This window comes from Ictalurus furcatus, chromosome 19 (genome assembly GCF_023375685.1).
Source record: "Ictalurus furcatus strain D&B chromosome 19, Billie_1.0, whole genome shotgun sequence".
Taxonomy (NCBI): Eukaryota; Metazoa; Chordata; class Actinopteri; order Siluriformes; family Ictaluridae; genus Ictalurus; species Ictalurus furcatus.
In genome coordinates this window covers 19,350,520-19,372,642 of record NC_071273.1, presented here as the reverse complement: position 1 = coordinate 19,372,642, position 22,123 = coordinate 19,350,520, and the positions used below count along the sequence as shown (strand labels likewise).

General features: G+C 40.2%; 1 protein-coding gene and 1 pseudogene across 6 annotated transcripts in view; both read left to right on the top strand.

Moving 5' to 3' along the window:
- LOC128622952 (coiled-coil domain-containing protein 136) overlaps positions 1-22,123 on the top strand; it is a 48,948-nt gene that overhangs the window by 15,170 nt on the left and 11,655 nt on the right. For 5 of the 6 annotated variants that reach the window (XM_053649722.1, XM_053649720.1, XM_053649721.1 and 2 more), the window contains 4 exons: positions 11,020-11,334; positions 11,563-11,637; positions 14,163-14,474; positions 20,321-20,438. In XM_053649722.1, coding sequence (XP_053505697.1) covers positions 11,020-11,334; positions 11,563-11,637; positions 14,163-14,474; positions 20,321-20,438 — 820 coding nt within the window. Of the gene's footprint in view, positions 1-9,230; positions 9,280-11,019; positions 11,335-11,562; positions 11,638-14,162; positions 14,475-20,320; positions 20,439-22,123 lie in introns of those variants that run through there. The other variant, XM_053649725.1, reaches the window with a different exon arrangement.
- On the top strand, positions 2,801-7,808 carry LOC128622955 (probable ATP-dependent RNA helicase DDX46; annotated as a pseudogene).

Sequence of the window (22,123 nt, the reverse complement as noted above, 5' to 3'; positions counted from 1 at the left end):
GCATGATATGACGATATATTAACATCATGCAATACTTTTCTTGTTTTTGTTTTGTCGGATGTAAGTGTTTATATACGGTATATACCACTTAATGGACGTTAAAAGCTAATGAATTCTTTAAAAACACAGCTAAAACGTGTTTTTCTTGATTTTAAAGCATTTAAAGAGCATTCCACTAGCTTTGATTGTTTTACTACTTTTACATTATATATATACATTTTATATTGTATTACTTACTGTCATTTCTTTCTTTCTCTGTATTTACTTTATATTGTTAAGGGACATAAACAAACAAAAAACAAATAAATAAATGATGAAATAATATAATATTCTTCTTTAAATTAATATTTATGTGTTATAGTTAAACTTATAGTTTCATTGCAAAGTGCCTTCACTCTTTTGTTGATGCCTTATTTGCAAAACTAGGCTTATACATCATATTTATAATTTTACATACTATGATATAATAATATATTATAATTGTTTTTGCACTATCAGCCAAGGAATAAACCTGATGAGTTGTAAATCATATAATCGTAAAAGAATAAATAAAATTCTATTCTGTGGAAAATTCTGTGGGACTGCAGTCATCTTTACTTGATAAGATGCTAAACTGATCTCAATACTTCCTGAAAGGATTTTTTTTATAAAGACTTGAGTAGATTAAAAAGAAGTTGAAATAAACTTGTGGTAGTTAAAAACCTCTTTTAAACCTGTACTTTATCACATTTTGATTTTGTGACCTTTTTTTATTGGGTGTGATCGCTCTGTCTTGCATTCCTCTCATCGAGCCCTGACTATGTCACAATTATTAGTTCAAGTTTGTAACAATTCAAATTCAGTTGCAAATTTGTAATGATTCACATGATTCAGCATTTTGTTCATGTGAGGTCATAAATAGTGCTCATGAGATTAGGGTAAGTAATGGGCACATATGGGTTTTTTTAAACATAGCTTGATTTTTATGCCTTTGCCACTAAGTGTAGGAGGCATTATGCTTTCAGGTTGTCTGTCCATCCATCCAAGATTCTTGTTAACGTGATATCTCATCTCAAGCAGAGGTGGTTGAATTTTATAGGATTTATATTGCATTATCATCGTAACCAACAGAAGAACTGGTTAGATTTTGGAATGATTCAAACAGGGTCAAGGGTCAAGTGTGTGAAATACTTTTTCCTCAATACCTTCCTTCCTGTATGAAGTACATTTTAAGGGTATTTGTGGCATACAAATTAGTAACAAGAAGGACTAGACTTGTTGGAGACTGACCGTGTTACCTCGCTTTGATTTTGATTTTGAATATGAATCTCTCAAAACTGCCACTTCTCCCAGCCGTGGATCTGTGCCTACTGATTGATCAATATTTATATAGATGTTTAAAAAAAACATTTAAATATGCTAGATGGTATGAGTATAATTGCAGGATTTCATTACCCTGGAAAACACATATCTATGCAGATCATCAGAAATAGAAATAGAAGTGAATAAAACATGAGAACTGAAATTCATATGGGTTCAAATGCATGCTTGTCGTCTTTCGTACAAATAGAAAAAAAAATCAGTAATACAGAGCCATATAACGGACTTGGGAATAGGCTGAGAGACAGAGAGAGAGAGAGAGAGAGAGAGAGAGACGAGGACACAGTGAGAGAGAGTGAGAGAGACCAGGAGACAGACAGACAGACAAACAGAAAGAGAGAGAGAGAGAGAGACCAGGAGACAGACAGACAGTCAAACAGAAAGAGAGAGAGAGAGAGACCAGGAGACAGAGAGAGAGAGAGAGAGAGAGAGAGAGAGAGAGAGACCAGGAAACAGACAGACCAGGAGACAGACAGAGAGAGAGACTTTTTTTTTGTTGACTTTTACAATCCTTTATTTAACAAAAGTCACATTATACACACTAAAGTCAAATGTGACTCAATATATAAATAAATAAATATTTAAAGAGCATTAAAAAAACATAAATAAATTAGATAAATAAATAAGTCAGCGCAACAAAGGATAGTTGTTAATAACATTATCAGCCTAATGCTGGTGTAAAACAAAGTTCTCCCTCCACTACAGAACACAGAGCCTCCTCGCAACACCACACTGCCTTAAACATCTCCAAGTCTCTCATACTTCTCTAAAAGTTAAAATCGATCAGAATTCGTGATTTGATCAGTCTGGAGAGAACGTTTTTGGCATCGCAGTCTGTGTTCTGTGCCACTTTGTTTTTCCTACTCAGGTATATTGACATTTTTGCCTGAGCAAAGATAAACTTGATCAGCTGACATTTAAATCTGTTCTTTCTGATGTACTTAAAACCAAAGATAAAGATCTGAAAAGTAAAATCCACATAAAATGATCTCAGGATGTTTTTTAAAAACACAAACAATGGCTGCAACCTGGAGCAATGTATAAAAGTATGAAAAACAGTCTGTCTCTCTGTGAACAAAATGGGCGTTCCTGTGATGCCTCAGGGTTTAAAATGGAGATAAAAGAATTCACAGAAACAATTCCATGTAACGTCCTCCATTGCAGGTCAGCAAATTTTTTGGTTAAGAGTGGTTTGTATAGTGCCCTCCACTCTGGTTTAATATCATCATTAAAACGCAGTACACTTCGCCATGGGGTTTCCACTCTCCCATTCAGTTTTTTCTTATTTAAAAATTTCACGCAGGCTTTGTACAGGAGCTTACCGGACACTGTCTCAATGTTCATGTCACCTCTGAACTCCAGGAGGGGGCTCCCACACCCATCTAGATCTGGAGCGATGCCCAGCTGGGGAAAAGGTTCCTCCTCTGTAGGCCCAGTCTCGCTTGTTTCATTGTCCATCAGCTGAGCACGCTCCTCTGACGTTAGGGTGGACCTCCAGTGATGTAGGAGCTTATTCACAACGCGTAGGGACCGTAGTCCCAGGCGCGCTGCTAAGTCCTCTGCCCGTGACAGGTCCATTCCTGTGATGTTCACCAGCTGCCGGAGTGTCACAATCCCTGATGAAACCAGAACTCTGGATGATGAAGGGGTGGTCACACCAGAGATGTCTAATCGCCCACCATGCACCAGGGGTTCCTCCAGCAGCCAGTGTGGTGTTCTGCACCCCTTGATTTGTTTTTTAAAAAGGTTCCATATTTTAAAAAGCCCATGATAAAAAAACTGGTAATCCAGCAAAGTCTAGTGTTCTTGTGTCCATTAAAAACAAAGTTCTGTCCAATCCCAGTCCTCCTACTGTGTGTAACAGCCTATAAGCTGCTGCTCTCCATACCAACCTCTCACGTCCAGTGAGGAGTCTCTGGATGAACTGGAGTCTAAACGTTGCAGTTCTGCTGGCTATGTGGACCAGCCCGTGCCCCCCCTCCTCCTTGGGCAGATGAAGGACACTTTGAGGGATCCAGTGTAGTCTGTCCCAGAAGAAGTCCACTAGCAGGGCCTGGATGTTCGAGAGCAGGTTTGGCGGTGGATCCACACATGCCAGCTTGTGCCACATGGTTGATGCTGCCAAGTTGTTGATGACCAGCGTTCGTCCCCTGCAAGACATTTTTGGGAAATTTTCACAAACAATGCGGTCGCATTGTTCATGCAGGAGGCCGAGACAATGTTCTCATGCCCCACCACTTCTCCTACCGCTAACACACAGTCCTCCACACTCGCCCCGCACACCACTCTCACACCGTGCCGACGTTAAACTCTCACACAGCCGCGTGTTCGGAGCCGCCGTGCTCCTCCACTGCGACACACGCACGCACATGCTCACTTTCACACTCGTTCACACAAAAGAAGTAATTAATCCAAGATGTTTACACAGAACAAATTGCATTAAATGCCGAAAAAAGTTGGCAAAACCCCAACCGCTCTCACACGCTCAACACGCCACACTCGCTCCACTACCGCGCATGCGCAGAGAGAGAGAGAGAGAGAGAGAGAGAGAAAGCAATTATCTCCTGTCGAACAGATTTCATTAATCCTCCATAGTGATCTAAGAGGATCAGTGTTCAATCGTCTCGTCAGGCCTGTCGTCTCCTGCATCCAGCTCCGCGCAGGTTGGAAATTGAAGCATGACAGCTATTAAAACCAGGAGTGTTTATTACACGTGACACCGCTGAGAGGACGCTTTCATTTTGCAAGTGTGTAATCTGATACGATGCTTCCTTCTTTTATATATTTACAACTTGTCATTAATTCATGAACTTGAGATTGCTTCTGAGAATGAACTAGCAGTGACTTCATGCACACACACACACAGTTCAGCTTGTCAGTGCAGTGACGCATGTATGAGACACGTGGCGGCTCAGTGTCATAATGAGCCTTCGAATTCTAATTCTAAATTCCTGATGATTTCTACCGGCAGTGGTAAGGCTGCATCGATCTTTCGCTCTGCACAACAAAGGACAAAACGTCGTGAAACAGTTGTACAGTTTACAGACAGTATGGAACCGGAGTCTCGACATTACCGGAAGCGCTCATCGTCGCGAGGACACTCGGGCAGTCGCTCTAAAAGCCGCTCTCCTGACTCTAAGCGAGTGAAGAAAGAGGATCGAGCATGTGAGCGGGGACGCAGGGAACGATCACGCAGCAGACAGCAGAGGAGATCAAGCTCCAGAGACTGCAAGAGACAGGGGCGGTCTCGGAGTCGTGAGCATAAACGCTCCTGAAGTCGTGAGCGCAGGAGGTCGAGGAGCCGCAGCAAAGGGCGAAGCAAGGAGAACTCAAATGGTGGTGAGCAGTCAGCAGATAAGAAGAAGAAAGAGGAGACGGAGGAGGAGCAAGTGGAGGATCAGGCCTTTGACCAGACGACACTGGAGAAGGCGATGATGAAGAGGAAGGAGCAGGTGGAGAAATGGAGGGAGGAGCAGAGGAAGAAGGCCATGGAGAACATTGGCGAGATCAAAAAGGAGCTCGAAGAGATGAAACAGGGCAAGAAGTGGAGCCTGGAGGATGATGATGATGATGATGATGATGATGATGAAGAGGGTCTGGCCTCAGTGGATCAAGAGGGAGAGGAGGACGAGGATAAGGAGAAGGACAGGAAGGTGGAGGAAGCAGAGCTGATGGAGAAGGAGGGAGGGGAAGAGCTTGACAACCTGGATGCCTACATGGAGGAAGTGAATGGGGAATTGAAGAAGTACAAACGACAAAAAAGGAGGCATGACTGTGACAAAAGTGGTGACGGTGGTGAAGACGAAGAAGACTCCTTACATCACCAAAAAGAAAGGGGAGTTAATGGAGAACGCCATGGAGTATTCGTCAGAGGAGGAGGAAGTGGACCTGCAAACGGCTCTCACCGGCTTCCAGACCAAACAGCGGAAAATTCTGGAGCCTGTCGATCATCAGAAAATCCAGTACGACTCCTACCACAAGAATTTCTACGTAGAAGTTCCTGAACTGGCCAAAATGACACCGGAGGAGGTGAATGAGTATCGTCTTGAGCTTGAGGAAATCTCGGTGAAAGGGAAAGGCTGTCCCAAACCCATAAAGACCTGGGTGCAGTGTAGACCAACCATGAAGGTCTTAAATGCCCTTAAAAAGCATAACTATGAGAATCCTACGCCCATCCAGTCTCAGGCCATTCCCGCCATCATGTCCGGACGTGACCTCATCGGCATTGCCAAAACAGGAAGTGGGAAAACCATCGCATTTCTGCTGCCAATGTTTCGCCATATTTTAGACCAATGACCCCTAGAGGAGGGGGAGGGGCCTATTGCGATGATCATGACGCCAACACGTGAGCTCGCTCTGCAGATCACTAAAGAGTGTAAAAAGTTCTCCAATCCACTGGGGCTCAGAGTGGTGTGTGTGTATGGTGGAACAGGCATCAGCGAGCAGATAGCAGAGCTGAAGCGTGGAGCTGAAATCATTGTCTGCACCCCTGGTCGAATGATCGACATGCTGAGAGCCAGCAGTGGACGAGTCACGAACCTGCACAGAGTCACATATGTCGTAGTCGATGAAGCCGATCGAATGTTTGATATGGGTTTTGAACCGCAGGTAATGCGCATAGTGGATAATGTGCGGCTGGATTGTCAGACAGTGATGTTTTCAGCAACATTTCCTCGAGTGATGGAGGCTTTAGCTCGCCGTATCCTCAACAAACCAATCGAGGTTCAGGTTGAGGGAAGGAGCGTGGTATGTTCAGACGTGGAGCAGCTTGCGATTGTGATTGAGGAGGAGAAGAAGTTTCTGAAGCTGTTGGAGATTTTGGGTCATTATCAGGAGAAAGGCTCAGTGATTATTTTTGTAGATAAACAGGAACACGCAGACGGCTTGCTGAAAGACCTGATGAAGGCCTCGTACCCCTGCATGTCTCTGCATGGAGGAATCGATCAGTATGATCGGGATAGTATAATAAACGATTTTAAGAGCGGGGCGTGTCGGCTGATGGTGGCCACATCGGTGGCAGCGAGAGGCCTGGACGTAAAGCATCTCATTCTAGTGGTGAACTACAACTGTCCCAATCATTATGAGGACTATGTCCACCGTGCTGGGAGGACTGGCAGAGCTGGAAATAAGGGCCACGCGTACACGTTTATCACTCAGGATCAGGTGCGATATGCAAGTGACATCATTAAAGCTATGGAGTTGTCAGGGTCTTCTGATTGCACCCTCCATTTCCACTAAGACCATTGCTGAGCAGCTCGCAAAGAAAATCAACGCAAAGCTGAACTACACACCCATCGAGAAACTGGAGGAGGAGCGACAGAATGCTGAACAGGCAGAGAGTGTCAAGAGGTATGAAGAGGAGTTGGAGATCAACGACTTTCCCCAGACGGCAAGGTGGAAGGTGACGTCTAAAGAGGCTCTGCACAGGATTGGCGAATATTCAGAGGCTGCCATCACCATCAGAGGGACATACTTCCCTCCTGAGAAAGAACCCAAAGAGGGAGAATGCAAGATTTACCTCGCCATCGAGAGTGCAAATGTGTTGGCAGTGCAGAAAGCAAAAGCAGAAATCACACGACTCATCAAAGAAGAGCTCATACGCTTGCAAAACTCATACCAGCCGACAGCCAAAGGCCGATACATAGTTGTGTAGACGAAGACCCTTCTGTTTTTCGTTGTGTTTGACAGTGACGTAAAGAGGTGATTTTTGTTTATTTGACTGATTAAATGAACTGTGAAGTGATTCATTCAGCTCTCAATTCAGTCTCATATTCATTGTGTATATTCTCTTTTAAACCAATAAAACATTTTAAACATAATGAGCCTTCAAACTGTGCTGTGCATCAAAAAAAATATTTCATAACCGTACACACACATCCACAAAGGATGAAGGAGGAATGAGAAACAGCACATCCAGCTTCTCAGAGCTCTCTCAGAGAGAGAGAGAGAGAGAGAGAGAGAGAGAGAGAGAGAGAGAATATTCAAAAGACCTTTATTACAGTTACTAAACTACTAACTTGTCCTACCAATTCTCACAAAAACATATGACAAAAATTAGATTGAGGGCTTAAAAGGTAAACAAATTGTAACCTGTTGCCAAGGACTTCACACAAAGCCCCTTTATAACACCTAATCAAATAATGAGAGAGCTACACAAAGAAACAGAGCAAGAGAAACAGAGAGAGAAAAGGACAGAAGACAGAGAGACAGAGAGAGAGAGACAGACAGAGAAAGAGAGAGAGACAGAGAGAGAGAGACAGACAGAGAGAGTTTATTTTTATCCTCCTGGCTCCTGAGTCTGGTTTCAGATGAGGGATGACGGCAGGACAGGAGACAGACAGAAACTCCAAGCCCACCCCCACGACCCCCCTTAAGCAAAAATAGAGAGAGAGATAGTGAGAGAGAAGGAGTGTGGGAGAGAAGAAAGAGGGCAGAATGGAGTGAGGTCAGTCTGTGATCGATTTACTGTCTGCTTAACGCTGACTTACTGACGTTCCCTTTGGGCTCTGAATGACTGAATGACTTCTCCTCCTGCTCAGACATAAACTGCACAAACACACAGGACTGATACTGAAACCAGTCTCAATTCTCACATTCTCACTGTATATAATAAAACAAACAGTCTATGAAGAAGTGGAATCTAATGACAGCAAATAAAGTCTTTTCTTTATTTTTTTTAAACCAATGCCCTTACCAAGGCAGACAGATTCCATAGAATAAAAATACAAGACCAGTAAGATACTGTGCATTGTGTACTGTATTTTTTATACTACAGTGCTGTTGAATTCTCAAACCCAATTGGTCAGAAGGTGTTGATTCATTTTCTACACTATAACAGCAGCTTGGACAGTATCTCTGGCTGCAAGGTTTTATTAATTCACATGTTCCTATAGAACAATATATAACTTACACAGACTCACATGGCGGACGTTCAACATCATTTACGACTAGTAATAAACATAAAAAATGTGTTGGTTCTTTAAACAAAGAAAAACATATAATTGTTGATATGGTGAAGTTTTCTACTAGGATGCTGTAGATCCTTTTAACAGTAGGGGGCACAGTGGCTAAGTGGTTAGCATGTTAGCATGTGTTTGTCTCACAACTGTTGGGGGTTCGTTTCCCACCTTCACACGTGTGTGTGTGTGTGTGTGTGTGTGTGTGTGTGTGTGTGTGTGTGTGGAGTTTGCATGTTTCCCCCATGCTTTGGGGGTTTCCTCCGGGTACTCCGGTTTCCTCCCCCAGTTCATAGACGTGTTGTAGGCTGACTGGCATTTCTAAATTGTCTGTAGTGTTGTGGTATTGAACAGTTTTGGAAGGAGTCTCCAGTGTCAGTGCTTTGTAACAGTCAGAGGCAATGTTTTCCTCCTTGGTAAAGATGGAGAATTTTTTTTTTTTTCATGAATAATGACAAGATGCACTTTTTAGAGAGGAAATAATGAGAGAAGCTGGTGAAGGAACAAATGTTCATACCTCAAGGATGTTCCACAAGATTAAATGTAACTGTAAATAGATAAAAATGATGGTGTTTCTTTTTTTAATGAAGGAAAATGGGTAATTTTTGGCAAATTTGCTTTGGTAGAAGAGGACTAAAACACTTTGAGACTTGCTGTTGTACTGTTTAACGTGGCCATTATCTCCCTGGAGTTGATTATTTTCCTATAACAGCATGTGTTTTATTCTTAATTCTTATTCCAGAAGTGTTTTATTCTTATTCCATGGCAATTTGCCAATGATTGCACATTTTCATTCCTTACATGAGGACAGTTGTACTCACATGTGAATAATAACGTGGTTTGATGGTGTTAGGTGTTGGGGGGGGTGGGGGTGGGGGGGGGCGATGGGTTGAGGGTTCCTCAGTTCACATATTCACACAGGTGTACGTGCGGGGGGTTGGAATGGAGAGCTGGGAGTTGAAAGGTTAGAGGATACTCAAATGTTTCAGCTGTCTGCCTTCCTTGGTCAGGCCACACCTGCCACTCTTAAAATAAGGTTCTCCACTCCATCTGTGTGAGGTTTAGAACTTCTCTGAAATTCATGCATCATCACATTTACAGTCAGCTCATGTTGATTTAAATCACTATTGTGTTATTTTGACTAAATTCCCAGAGTGTTAGGAAATCTAGAAAACCAATTCAGTAATAATAGTCGTTATACAGCTAGAACAAATCTCGATGCAAATGTAATCTTGTTCTATACATAAGTTAGTGCTCCCTCTTCCTCTGCATGTGTCAGATAAATGACCTGGACTACATGTTAATGCACTTAGCAAATAATATGATCAAAAATCAATGTTTTGAAATCTCTGGTTTTTAATCATTTAAAAAAAAAAATTAGAGTTTTGAAATCTCTGGTTTCTCACATTGCATTCTTTTACTTTGTAACCATTTTTGACAGTAGCTGGCTCCGTTGCTGATTTTTCAAGATTATGATCAGTGCAGAGTGGTGTGTGTGAGTGTGTGTATGTGTGTGTGTGTGTGTATGTGTGTTTGTATGTAAATCATCCCTAATAGGCAACAGGTGAAAGGTGGACGGGCTGGTCATCACAAAGAGTTTGGTGTCTCTGTAGGGCAGGACCTCTGGTGGTCTCAATAGCCATGTTTTTTTTCCATACATGTATTTTTATGTGAATTTTGGGATATCGCAAAATATTAATAATAAAAAAAAACACTGGATGGAAACACCAGATACAAATTAAATCTACAAAATTCACATGAAAAAACGTATGCGCTCAATTGAGGGGGATAATTTTTTTATTCGATGAGAAGACATGCACATAAACTACGATAGAAACACATTTACCGAATAAATTCCTCGATGCGCAAAAAAAGTCATGTGACTTTCCTTAAACAAATCATGTGATTGGATAATTGGTTCAGAGAAGTCAAAATGGCAGACAGCGCGATGTTCCAATTTCCCCGGAAGTGACGATTTTGTTCTCTTGAACACGTGGGATGGAAACGGTGCTTTATTCACAAATGTTTTATGTCAGTGGTTTTCAAAGTGGGGGCCGCCAGGGGGCGCCTGGGGGGCCTCAATAATTTGGTGTAAAAAATAAATTCTCACTCTCAGACAACCACACACACACACACAATCAATTCCTAATGTAATGTAAAGATGTAAGATGTATTTATTAATAAAAAAGGGGGATATATTCAAAAGTCTGTATTTTAATGTGTTTTAAAGACATCTTGCAAAATTGGGGCCTCGGTCAAATGTTAATGCCATTTGCGGGGCCTTGTCCTGGAAAAGTTTGGGAACCCCTGTTTTATGTGATATTCCAATTTTTCACAACAGTTACATTTGCAAGTTATGGATGGAAACATAGCTACTGGTGTGTGTGTGTGTGTGAGAGAGAGAGAACATGAGGCTGATGCGTTAATGTTACAAAATCACTTTAATGCCAAAGCAACACACAAAAAAGAAATAAAACAATTAATTAAAATAAATTAAAACAAACAAAAAACAGGATATACGTAAACAATATGATGACCTAATCTCTGAGACCACACAGACTGCAGGGTCTCCCTGAACCAAGATGATCTGTATTTTCTCATCGTCTGTTATCTAGCATTATTTACTGAAAAATAATCTTTCTTCTCTTCTAAAATGATTGACAGTCTCAGTATCACAGTCTCTCACACTTTCTCTCTGTCTCAGATGATCTGTGCGAGCTGAAGGCCGAGCTCCCGGGTTTGGGTGGTGGACTGACGGATAAAGAGCGTGAATCCCTGGACGACAATGAAGAGAAGGAGGAGAAGGAGGTGGAAGTGGGGAACGGAGAGAAAGGCCTGGAGGAGGAGAAGGAGGTGAAGGAGGAGAAAGCTAGAGATGGAGAAAGAGAGGAGAAGCGAGGAGTGGAGGAGGAGGATGAGCTGGAGGAGCTGAGAGCGCAGGTGGTTCAGCTGCTGTTGGAGCTAGAAGAGGCCAGGGAGGTATCCCAGAGGCATGAGGAGAGCTACACTGAGCTGCAGGGTGTGTATGTGTGTGTGTGTGTGTGTGTGTGTGTGTGTATGTGTGTGTGTGATGAGTGGAAGGCATGTTGTTTTTGTAATATAACTGCTGGGAGTTCCCAATCAGCATGCTCAGCTGTCACTGCCGTGTGTGACCAGCTGTCTCTCTCACACACACACACACACACACACACACACATACAAAGCTTTAGTTCTCTCACTCATTCTTCCTCTCTTCACGTCTCTGTAGGCCTTTTGGAGGACGAGCGCTTAGCCAGTGCCAATCAGGCCGAGAGCTTCACGAGACAGATCCAAAGGCTTCAAGGTATCTTAATACTGACACATGCACGCAGAACCACATTTTAAGGTTGAGGAATGTGTCAAAAACCACATTATGGCACCTGAACACAGTTCACCACACTTGATGTGCATCATGGTATGTAGTTATCTAACAAAGTGCCCAGGAAATAGTCAGAGAAGTGTCATTTAAGAGAATAGCATTTAAAAACCGTGTAAGAGGGGCAATTACTTTTTTTTTTATTAACAAATATTATCAAAAGAAACGATGTCCTGTTCACAACAAGAACAGTTAGTGTGCAAATGTACTGATGTGTATCATGACATAACTCATCATGTAGTTTTGATTAAAATAAGCCAATATGATTTTATTGCTTTAAATCATAATGGAATTGGTTTAGTGGTTAGCATGTTTGCCTTGCACCTCCGGTGTTGGGGGTTCGAATCCCAGATCCTCCCTGTGTGCATGGAGTTTCATGTTCTCCCCTTGCTTCTTGGGTTTCCTCCAGGTACTCCGAGTTCCTCCCCCAGTTCAAACACGTGTGTTGTAAGCTGATTGGCATCTCCAAAAATTGTCCATAGTGTGTGAATGGGTGTGCGATCGTGCCCTGTGATGGGTTGCGATGCCATCCAGGCTGTCCCCCGCCTTGTGCCCCAAGTTACCTGAGATAGGCCCCAGACTCCCCTGTGACCCTGTGTAGGATAAGCGGTATGGAAAGTGGATGGATGGATTATATACATTTACATTTACATTTATTCATTCAGCAGAAGCTTTTAAAGCGACTTACGAATGAGGAAATACAAGCAGAGCGATATATTAAACGGAGATCAATACAAGTAGCACAACCATACAAGATCTTTAATTGAGTTCTAGAGAAGCAAAGTGCACAGAGTAGAGGCGTAAGTTTAAAAATTTTACATTTTATTATTTTTATAAATAATGTGGGGTTGGCATTTTAGCGGTTAGTTACGTGCTCACGGAAGAGGTGGGTCTTTAACTGTTTTCTGACGATAGTGATATATTCTGCGGTCCGGATTGAGGTTGGAAGGTCATTCCACCACTGAGGGACGGTTAATGTGAAGGTTCTGGAAAGGGACAGTGAGCCACGCTGAGTAGGTACTACTAAGCGTCGGTCGTTAACTGATCACAGGTTGCGTTAGGGAACATAAGCCTCAAGGAGAGTGTTGAGGTAGGGGGGTGCTGTTTTGTACATGAGCATCAAGGGCTTGAATTTGATGCGGGCGGCTACAGGAAGCCAGTGGTATACAGTAGTAAATATTGATTCGTATGCCTTCTCATTCCAAAATGTGTAAGTGTATATCCTCAGCTTTTTGTTTATTGCCTTTGTACACAGAACACAATTTCACTTTTTATCAAATAACTTCAACCCCATATCAATATTCAGTTTCCCATTAATATACTGCAAAGTTTTTAGACGTTGATGAATGGAAATCTGTTTTGTTTTCCTTTATTGCTTGACCAGTAACTAATGAGGAAACACGTTTCTAATCTGTCACCTGTCCCTGGTGGAACCAAAGATCTGTTCTGATTTATAGAGCCTGTTTTCTTATTCATAACCCTGCCTAGAATAAAGAATGGCTCCTCTGCTTCTGTAATGCTCTCTTTATGGATGATGCTAATTATTTTAAATACACTGGACTGCATCATATAAGAGCAAAGAAATATTTGTCATAGAAAGTCAGACTTAACCCAGTACCTGATAGGTTTTATACATGATCCTGATCCATGCCTGTACTAATCGAGGTTACATTCATGAGCTTAGGCAAAGTGAAAGCTCAGGGTCAACTTCCTGTCTCTATCCGATTGAGTAGTAGTTCAACTTTCCCATGGTGGAAAACATACGAAAAAATAATCATGGCTATTTTTTTCCAGAATTATGGAAAAATAGTTACGGCTTTACCTCTGACCTACCTTTATCTAGACAGGACTTTCTGTCTTAGACTTTGTCTTCCGTCCTTCCTGTTGGAGGCGTCTCATCTCTACTACAGAAAAATACAATACATGATTCCACATTAAACATGTTTTTGACTGAATATATAGTCAACATCAGATTCAGACTCTTGGCTTCATGGCTGTACAGAAGTTTAATGTTATTGCCACAATTCAGCTGTGATTCACATTAATGAAACTATTAGTGTAGATTTACAGTAGTGCTTCAGAAAAACTCATGCGGAGTATGTAGTATGTATCCTGTGTCATCACTTTGGATTTAATGCATTTTCCAGTGCAGCTGTAGTATCAGTTAATTTACTTAACAGAGAACCCTTAAGTGACTTAAGAGAAAAACAGATTATTTTGACCACACACAGCAGAGAACTTTTTAATGACTGTTTGTGTTTGTTTGTATGCATGTGTTTATACTACTCTCTATATATTACTCTATACTACCAAACTTCTGCACTAGGTCAATGTTTTATTGGATGCAATAACGAACCAGGAGCTCATCTTATGCTTCCACTCTTTTATCAGCATTGTATAATTGGTCCATTTTTCTCCTCAGTTGTTCCATTATGCGTTCTCTGTCCCTGCAGCCCAGCTGCGCTCTGTGCAGGAGGAGTTGGACAGCCTGGAGGAGGAAAAGGCCAGCGAGCTGTGGGAGGCCCAGGAGGAGCTGCGTGTGGCACAGGAGGAGGTGCAGGAGCTGCAGCAGGCAGCTGAGGAGGCGGCAGCTGAGCGGGAGAATGACATCGCTCTCCTGCAGGAGGAGCTGTGCAGGCTGCGGGCAGAGCTGGAGAGACTTCACAACACTACGCAGGAGTATGAGTTAGAGCTGACTACACTGCACGCTGAGATCAGCATGAAGAGACAACGCAGGGAGGAGCAGGAACAAACAGGCACAGAGGGTCAGTTACTCTCCACTCCACTCCAGTATATTATTCTATACTATAATGCCATATAATATTCAGTTATCAAAGACCAAAATAAAGAGCAAGCACTGGAGCATTACAACACACTACTATACTACTACGCTACCTTCTAGTGTACTAGACGTCACTATACTATATGACATAAAAAAATAGTATATACTATACTATACTATGCTAGCCTGTACTATTCTCTCCTACCCTATCCTGTCGGCTTCTGTAATACACTGAACCATATATTACTATATCCTGTACCTATATCAAAATATACTATACCTTACTATACTATACTATACTATATTATACTATACTATAAGCTTCTGTACTCCACTGAACCATATATTATGCTATACTGTACTGTCCTATATCAAATTATACTATACTATACTATACTATCAGCTTCTGTGCTACACTGAACCATATATTATTATATCCTGTACTGTCCTTTATCAAACTATACTATACTATACTATATTATGCTATACTATCAGCTTCTGTACTACACTGAACCATATTATTATATCCTGTACTGTCCTTTATCAAATTATACTATACTATACTATAAGCTTCTGTTCTTCACTGAACCATATATTATGCTACACAGTACTGCCCTATATCACATTACACTATACCATACTATACTATACTATACTATCAGCTTCTGTACTACACTGAACCATATTATTATATCCTGTACTGTCCTTTATCAACTTATACTATACTATACTATACTCTAAGCTTCTGTCCTTCAGTGAACCATATATTATGCTACACTGTACTGCCCTATATCACATTACACTATACTATACTATACTATACTATATGTAAAATTATGTCCAGCTTTGCATCAATGTGAATTAGGCAACAAAGAGTTATAAATCAGTTTCACATCTTTTCAGGAAAATCCAATTTCAAATAATTTGCTGGAAATGATTAAAACATCCCAGAATGTTTAATACTGTAATTTATTCTATATTTGTAATACTGGTTATGAACATAATTTCTTTTGGTAAAAAGTACAGTGATTGTCTACAGTGTACTATAGCACCTTATATTATATATTATTATATTTATTATATTATACCTTATATCACATTTCTAATCACTAATTGTTAGTGTGATTGCCACATCTGTTTTGTAATACAGTACAAAATAGGAAAGCACAAGCAACCAAACATATTACCATAACCTCTGTCAGGCATCTCATATTTCTGCATGATCTGAAGGAAGAGACCACCCAGATATGCATTCCTATGGAGAATCAGGGCTCTATCAACACAATCTACTCACAAACCCACCGCAAACCAACTCTCAGAAACCTCTTACTGGAATATGACTGCCTCTAATTATGAGTGAAGCCGAGTCCAACACAGCAGAGTTATGTTGAAACATAGTGTACATCCACCAGCCTCTCAGGGCCTGTTAATCAGAGAATGTGCATGTGCGTGTATATACGAGAGTCTGGGGAGCGTGGGAGACCTCCATTGTTTGCATGCACTGGTGTTGTATTTCTTACTTTTGTTTTTGTGTGCCTGGGCCAAACAAGAAAATCAGAAATCAGATGACCTTAAAGCTGCATTTCTAAAAGTTTTTGCAATCTATTATTCTTTCATGTGTACTTCTAGTATTTGATCTTTTTTGCTTCCTCACTGTTAGGGAGAAACCACACTTACTGTCTCATTGTACTGCCCTCTGCCATGTTGAGCTAAAATTCTCATTATAAATTTATGATGGGTTTGATTTAAGAGATTTAAAACAGGATGATTTGGCCAGATGCATCTCAGCTTCCACTGTGTGGTGAAACTTTACAGCAGTTTTTAGTTTCAGATTTTTGGAGGCAGGATGTAAATTTGGTTAGTGCTAGAGGTTTTATAGATACACCCTGTGCTTGAAAACACACTGGGGAGAGTATAGCTGTAGAGTGGAATTAATAGTAAACGATACAGTAAATCTTGATGATAAACGGGGGAGAGATAAAAGGTTAGTGGTGTGTGTGTGTGTGTGTGTGTGTGTGTGTGTGTGTGTGTGTGTGTGTGAGTGTGTGTGTGGGTGAGTGGGTGGGCAAGTGGATGTGTAGTAAATTCTTATGTATAGCGAGAGAATTTAATGTATTTTGGGCCATATTCAGAGTTATAGGAGCGTAGTCACATTGCACATCTGTATTCAGACCTCAGATGTAACTACAAAGAGATGGACAAAGGGACAAATAAATACTCCATTCATTAATGTGAACAATGCATTTACAGAGTTAATTCATTCCTCCTTAGTAACTGCCTGGTCAGGACTGCAATGGTTTAAATGAGGCTACTAGTTTTGAATCAACTAAATTCATTAGTTTTAGTAAAAGCCTGGTCAGGTACAAACCAAAATATATATATATATATATATATATATATATATATATATATATATATATATATATATATATATATAACATTTAAAAGATTAAAATAAAAACAAACAAACAAACAAACAAACAAAAAAAACAGTCTGAAGCGCGTCTCATCAAAAAACCCTTCCGTTTTTATTTACATTTATTCATTTAGCAGACACTTTTATCCAAAGCTACTTACAAATGAGGAAATACAAGCAAAGCATTACTACAAGCCTATACTGTACATCTTGTACTATTTATCACTGATATATTTTATCTCATATAGTTTTATTCTTGACCTAACTGATGAGAAATTGTCCTCTTTATTTTAATATTGCATCTCACATCATCATCATTTCATTCATCATTTCATTAGAAAGGCTGTAATTTGGAGTCAAACTCTCTGTTGTGGAAATGATCGCTCTAGACTGTCTACCATGAGCTTATAAATCATTATTAAACTCAAATTACTGTATAGTGAGATAGATAAGGAGGAAGGAACAGAGTCTGAGAGATACATAAGTAAGAGGAGAGTTCATATTTAAAGTTAAGATTCAGAATTTTTTGTGGACATAATGACTGCTTGGACAGTTACATGTCCGTGGGATGGAGTTGGGTGAAAACAGAGTGTATTAGGAACACCTGTACACCTGCACATTCATGCAATTATACTATCAGCCAATCATGTGGCAGCAGTGCAATGCATAAAATCCTGCAGATACAAGTCAAGACCTTCAGTAAATAAATAACCCAAACTGGACAGTTTAAGATAAAAAAAAAACAAAACAAAACTTTTCCAGTCTTCAGCTTTCTTCAACAGTTTGGGTGAGTCTGTGCCCATGATAGCCTCAGATTTTTGTTCTTGGCTGACAGGAGGGGAACCTGATGTGGTCTTCTGCTGATGTAGATCATCCACCTCAAGGTTTGATATGTTGTGTGTTTTGAGATGCTTTTCTGCTCACCACGGTTGTAAAGAGTGCTTATATGAGTTACGACAAACTTCCTGGCAGCTCAAACAAATCTGGCCATTTTCCTCTGACCTCTCTTATCAACAAGGCGTTTCCACCCACAGAACTGTTGCTCACTCAATGTTTTTCGCACCATTCTGTGTAAACTCTAGAGTGTGTGAAAATCCCAGGAGATCAGCAGTTTCTGAAATACTCAAGCCACCCCATCTGACACCAACAACCACACGGTTAAAGTCACAGAGATCAATTTTTTTAAAAATCTATTCTAGATAGTTTGATGTGAACATTAACTGAAGCTCTTGACCTGTATCTGCATGATTTTATACATTGTGCTGCTACCACATGATTGGCTGATTGGACGGTGAGTGTATAATCTAAACAAAATCCATAATACAAGGAAATGTCTCAAAACTCTAAGAATGTACTGTTCATTCAAAAGAATCTAATTACTTATGAGATAAAGAGAAAGGATTTATAGTAACACAGTCTGTCCATAATGATAATTAAGTATTGCTCTTTCATTTGGAATATTACTGTTCTGTGAGGGAGAGTTGGTCTCACATCTACTGTTTCTCTAGAATCCCTTTATCCACTTGTCTCTCTCAGCTGGCCTGTGTGTTAGTGTGTTTACACTCTTTATACCAGTAATGATGCAGCAGATTACATATGGTTTACAGAAGGTTTGTCACGACACCATTCTCATAATCTTTCTGTTGAAAACTCTGTTTAAATCTGGCTTTTGCCAAATTGACAGAAATGCTACAAATGTGTATAAAGCAACACACTGACTGCATTATTATGTGGAAGGAAAAAGCTATTTTATGCCTCCTTAGTGCTCTTTTAATGTCATACAAACTAGTTCATTGATGGAAAATATATTAGATCACCTGCTTTTCCTGACAATAGCCTTTTTGTTAAGACGCTTTAAACAGCAAGCATTTCCGTAGACCTGCAGTACATTTGTATACTATTTGGCCGATGTTTATAATGCTCGTGCAAACTCTGAAACACATATGGCATGTTTTAATGTCGTAAGGAGAGAGGGCCTCTGGTGAAGCGTTACTTTCAGAGTTTGCAGAAACGTTGATGCCCTCTGCTTTCCCTCAGCCTGCTTAGTGGCTTCAGCTCATCTATATTAAGCTGGAAACTGTAAACAGCATGCCTTTCAGTTCTGCACACAGCCTGGAGGAGCATACTGAATTAAACACTACTGCAGTGGTCACATGACCTAAATCATTCATTCTTATCTGATCTTGGCTCAGATGGAGAAAGAGCATGATAAAATGGTTGAGCTAATCTCTGGTTTTCTGCATGACCTTCTGATGCTCTTTGGACCACACTCAAGCATAACACACACATCATACTGGCAGCACATAAAGATGGACAAAAACTGTCCCTACTAGATTTGATGGAGGAGGAAGTGCTGGTGCGGCATTGTGGCGGATATGTAAACAAGAACTAGCTGGTTTGCCAAGCAACAACAACAAGCTGCTGTTCTGTGTTAGTCTTTTAATTCAGGATGTTTGCACTCATACAGATGGGAGACACATTATATATAAAGCCAACATAAATTGTGTTAGTAGGGTGCTGAACCACCACAAGCCACCAGAACAGCTTGGCATGGAATTGTACTGGAGCATTGTTCCTCCTAGAGATTCCTTCAATTTGTATTTGATAATAGTGATAAGGAGCAATATACTATACTATAGTATGGTATGATATTCAATGGTAAACTACACCATACTACACCAAACCATACTATACTATTCCATACTATGATAAGCTAAGCTAAGCTATGCTATACTGTACTAGACAATGCTATAGTATTTTATGCTATTCTATACTAAATAGTCTATACTGTATTCTATCACACTATTGTTTCACACTATACATCATTAGAACCTATACCAGCCTGTCATACTATTTTATACTATACTCTACTACACTACACAAACACAGTACATAGTTACACTTTACTATACTATTCTACAGGCCTACTATATAGTATATACCCTATACCCTATAGAAAGGATCCATAGCATCCAATCATACTACTCTTTACTATACAATACTATTCTGTGCTATACTACGATATTTTATACTATATTGTATTGTACCACACTATACCATATTTTAAGGATTCATCCTGTCATACAATACAATATACACATTACATCACACCATCCTGTCATATTATACTGTACTATACAATACTACTATAATTTCTAGAATACTATACTATACTGCACTGCACTGTACAATACTACACTACACTGGAATATACTGTTCTGTGGTGTACGGTATACACTTTTCAGGATCCTTTGTAAATCATTTTTTATTCATTTTTCTTTTAGTTACAAACATTTCACTTGTCTTTCACTATCAATTCATCTATAATAATGTAAATTATTTACAACTCTGTTTTCATCCCTTTCAGACTTTACTGAAAGCATTTATTCTGTCCCTGATTTGTGATTGGACAGGAGAGGTTGGTCAGCTGAAGGATAAATGTCTCTCCTTGATGGATGAGTGTCAGACTTTGAGAAACGACAACCAGCACCTTGCTGAGAAACTGCAGCTGCTGGAACAGCAGAGAGCCAGGTGAGTGGCCATGATGCCTGTCAATCAAACAACCACAGAGATCAGTCGACCAAGAAACAATTAAAGCCAACCTGAAGTCAACCTGGTCTTTTCTTAAATGTATTATTTCATGACTTTGTCCTCTAAATGCTATGTATGCATGTGGGGAGGAAATTATTATGTTATATTACATTTACCAGTGATAATATCGTCATATTTCGCCTCCCTGGCTTAATGGTGAGCACATTTGGTTTGGGGTTTGATTTCCACCTCTCCCGAGTTGGGGGTTTGATTTCCACCTCTGCCCTGTGTGCATGGAGTTTGCATGTTCTCCCCGTGCTTTGGGGGATTTCCCTGGGTACTCCCGTTTCCTACCCCAGTCCGAAAATATGAACTGTAGGCTGATTGGCTTCTCCAAATTGTCCATAGTGTGTGAATGGGTGTGTGAGTGTGTGTGTGATTGTGCCCTGTGATGGGTTGGCACCCTGTCCACGGTGTCCTCTGCTTCGTACCCCGAGTCCTCTGGGATAGGTTCCAGGCTCCCCATGACCCTAGGATAAGAAGTACAGAAAATGGATGGATGGATGGATTTCACCTTCAACTTCATCCCCCAGTGAACACTGAGGAGGAACAGTTAAGCTGTTTTACTGGGTATGGTTTGTCTGCTGATGATAGACTGGTGGTAAATCATCAAATGGTACAGATAGATTTGTCTTTAATTGGGACAGATGGGCATATATTATTTACAGATGGATGTGTCTTATATAAACTCAGACACACCTCTTCTTTGTTTTATAACTGAACTCAAAATGGTTTTCATAAAAATAACCTGTACAGTTAGCGCATGTTACTACTTATCCTCATTAGCAGTCTTTTTTTTTTTTTTTTTTTTTTTAAATAATTAAAAATCTTATCAAAATTCCTGTCAGTTTAGTTTATGTAAACTAGCAGGCTACCTTTAACAATGAAGATTATGGATATTTATTATTATGACTTAATTCTTTCAGCAATACTATCGGATTATTAGCTAGCTAGCTAGCTTTAGTGATGAAAATTACAAACATTTATAAGACTTAAATTCATGTCAGTAATACTGTCAGGTTATTAGCTAGCTTGCCAGCTTTATTAATTAAGATTGTCAACATTTATTGATTTCAAATCCTCTCGCACTGCCCATGCTGTTAGCTAGCTGGCAAGTGAAGATTATGAATCTTTTTTTAGCATGACCTAAACTTCTCGGAGTTATACTGCCAGGTTGTTAGCTAGCTAGCTAGTTTTAGTGGTGAAGTTTAACATATCTATAGATGCAGGATGGAGCAGGATGACAAAATAAATAGGTCTTAAAGATACACTATGCTCTACTTTCCATATCTCTATGTATGCAAAGAGATGTTTGCTAATAGTTGTGTTGGTTTCACTCAGAAATGCCTCATGTTACAAAACCAAAACAAAAAGAAAGAAGTTGTAATCAAACACACTGTGTGGGACAACAAGGAGTCAAATTCCTTCATGCAGTTCTGTCAAAACACTTACCACGAAGACATATAATGCTGTACAGCATCCCTCATCCTAGATGTAATACATATGGAGAAATGTGAGAATTTAGGAACTGTCTATAATCACTCTCAAGTGATTGTTTCTTTTTCTTCACTGAAAAAAAAAAAAACATCTTTGAAAAAGAAAATTTCCATGACATTTTCCTCAGA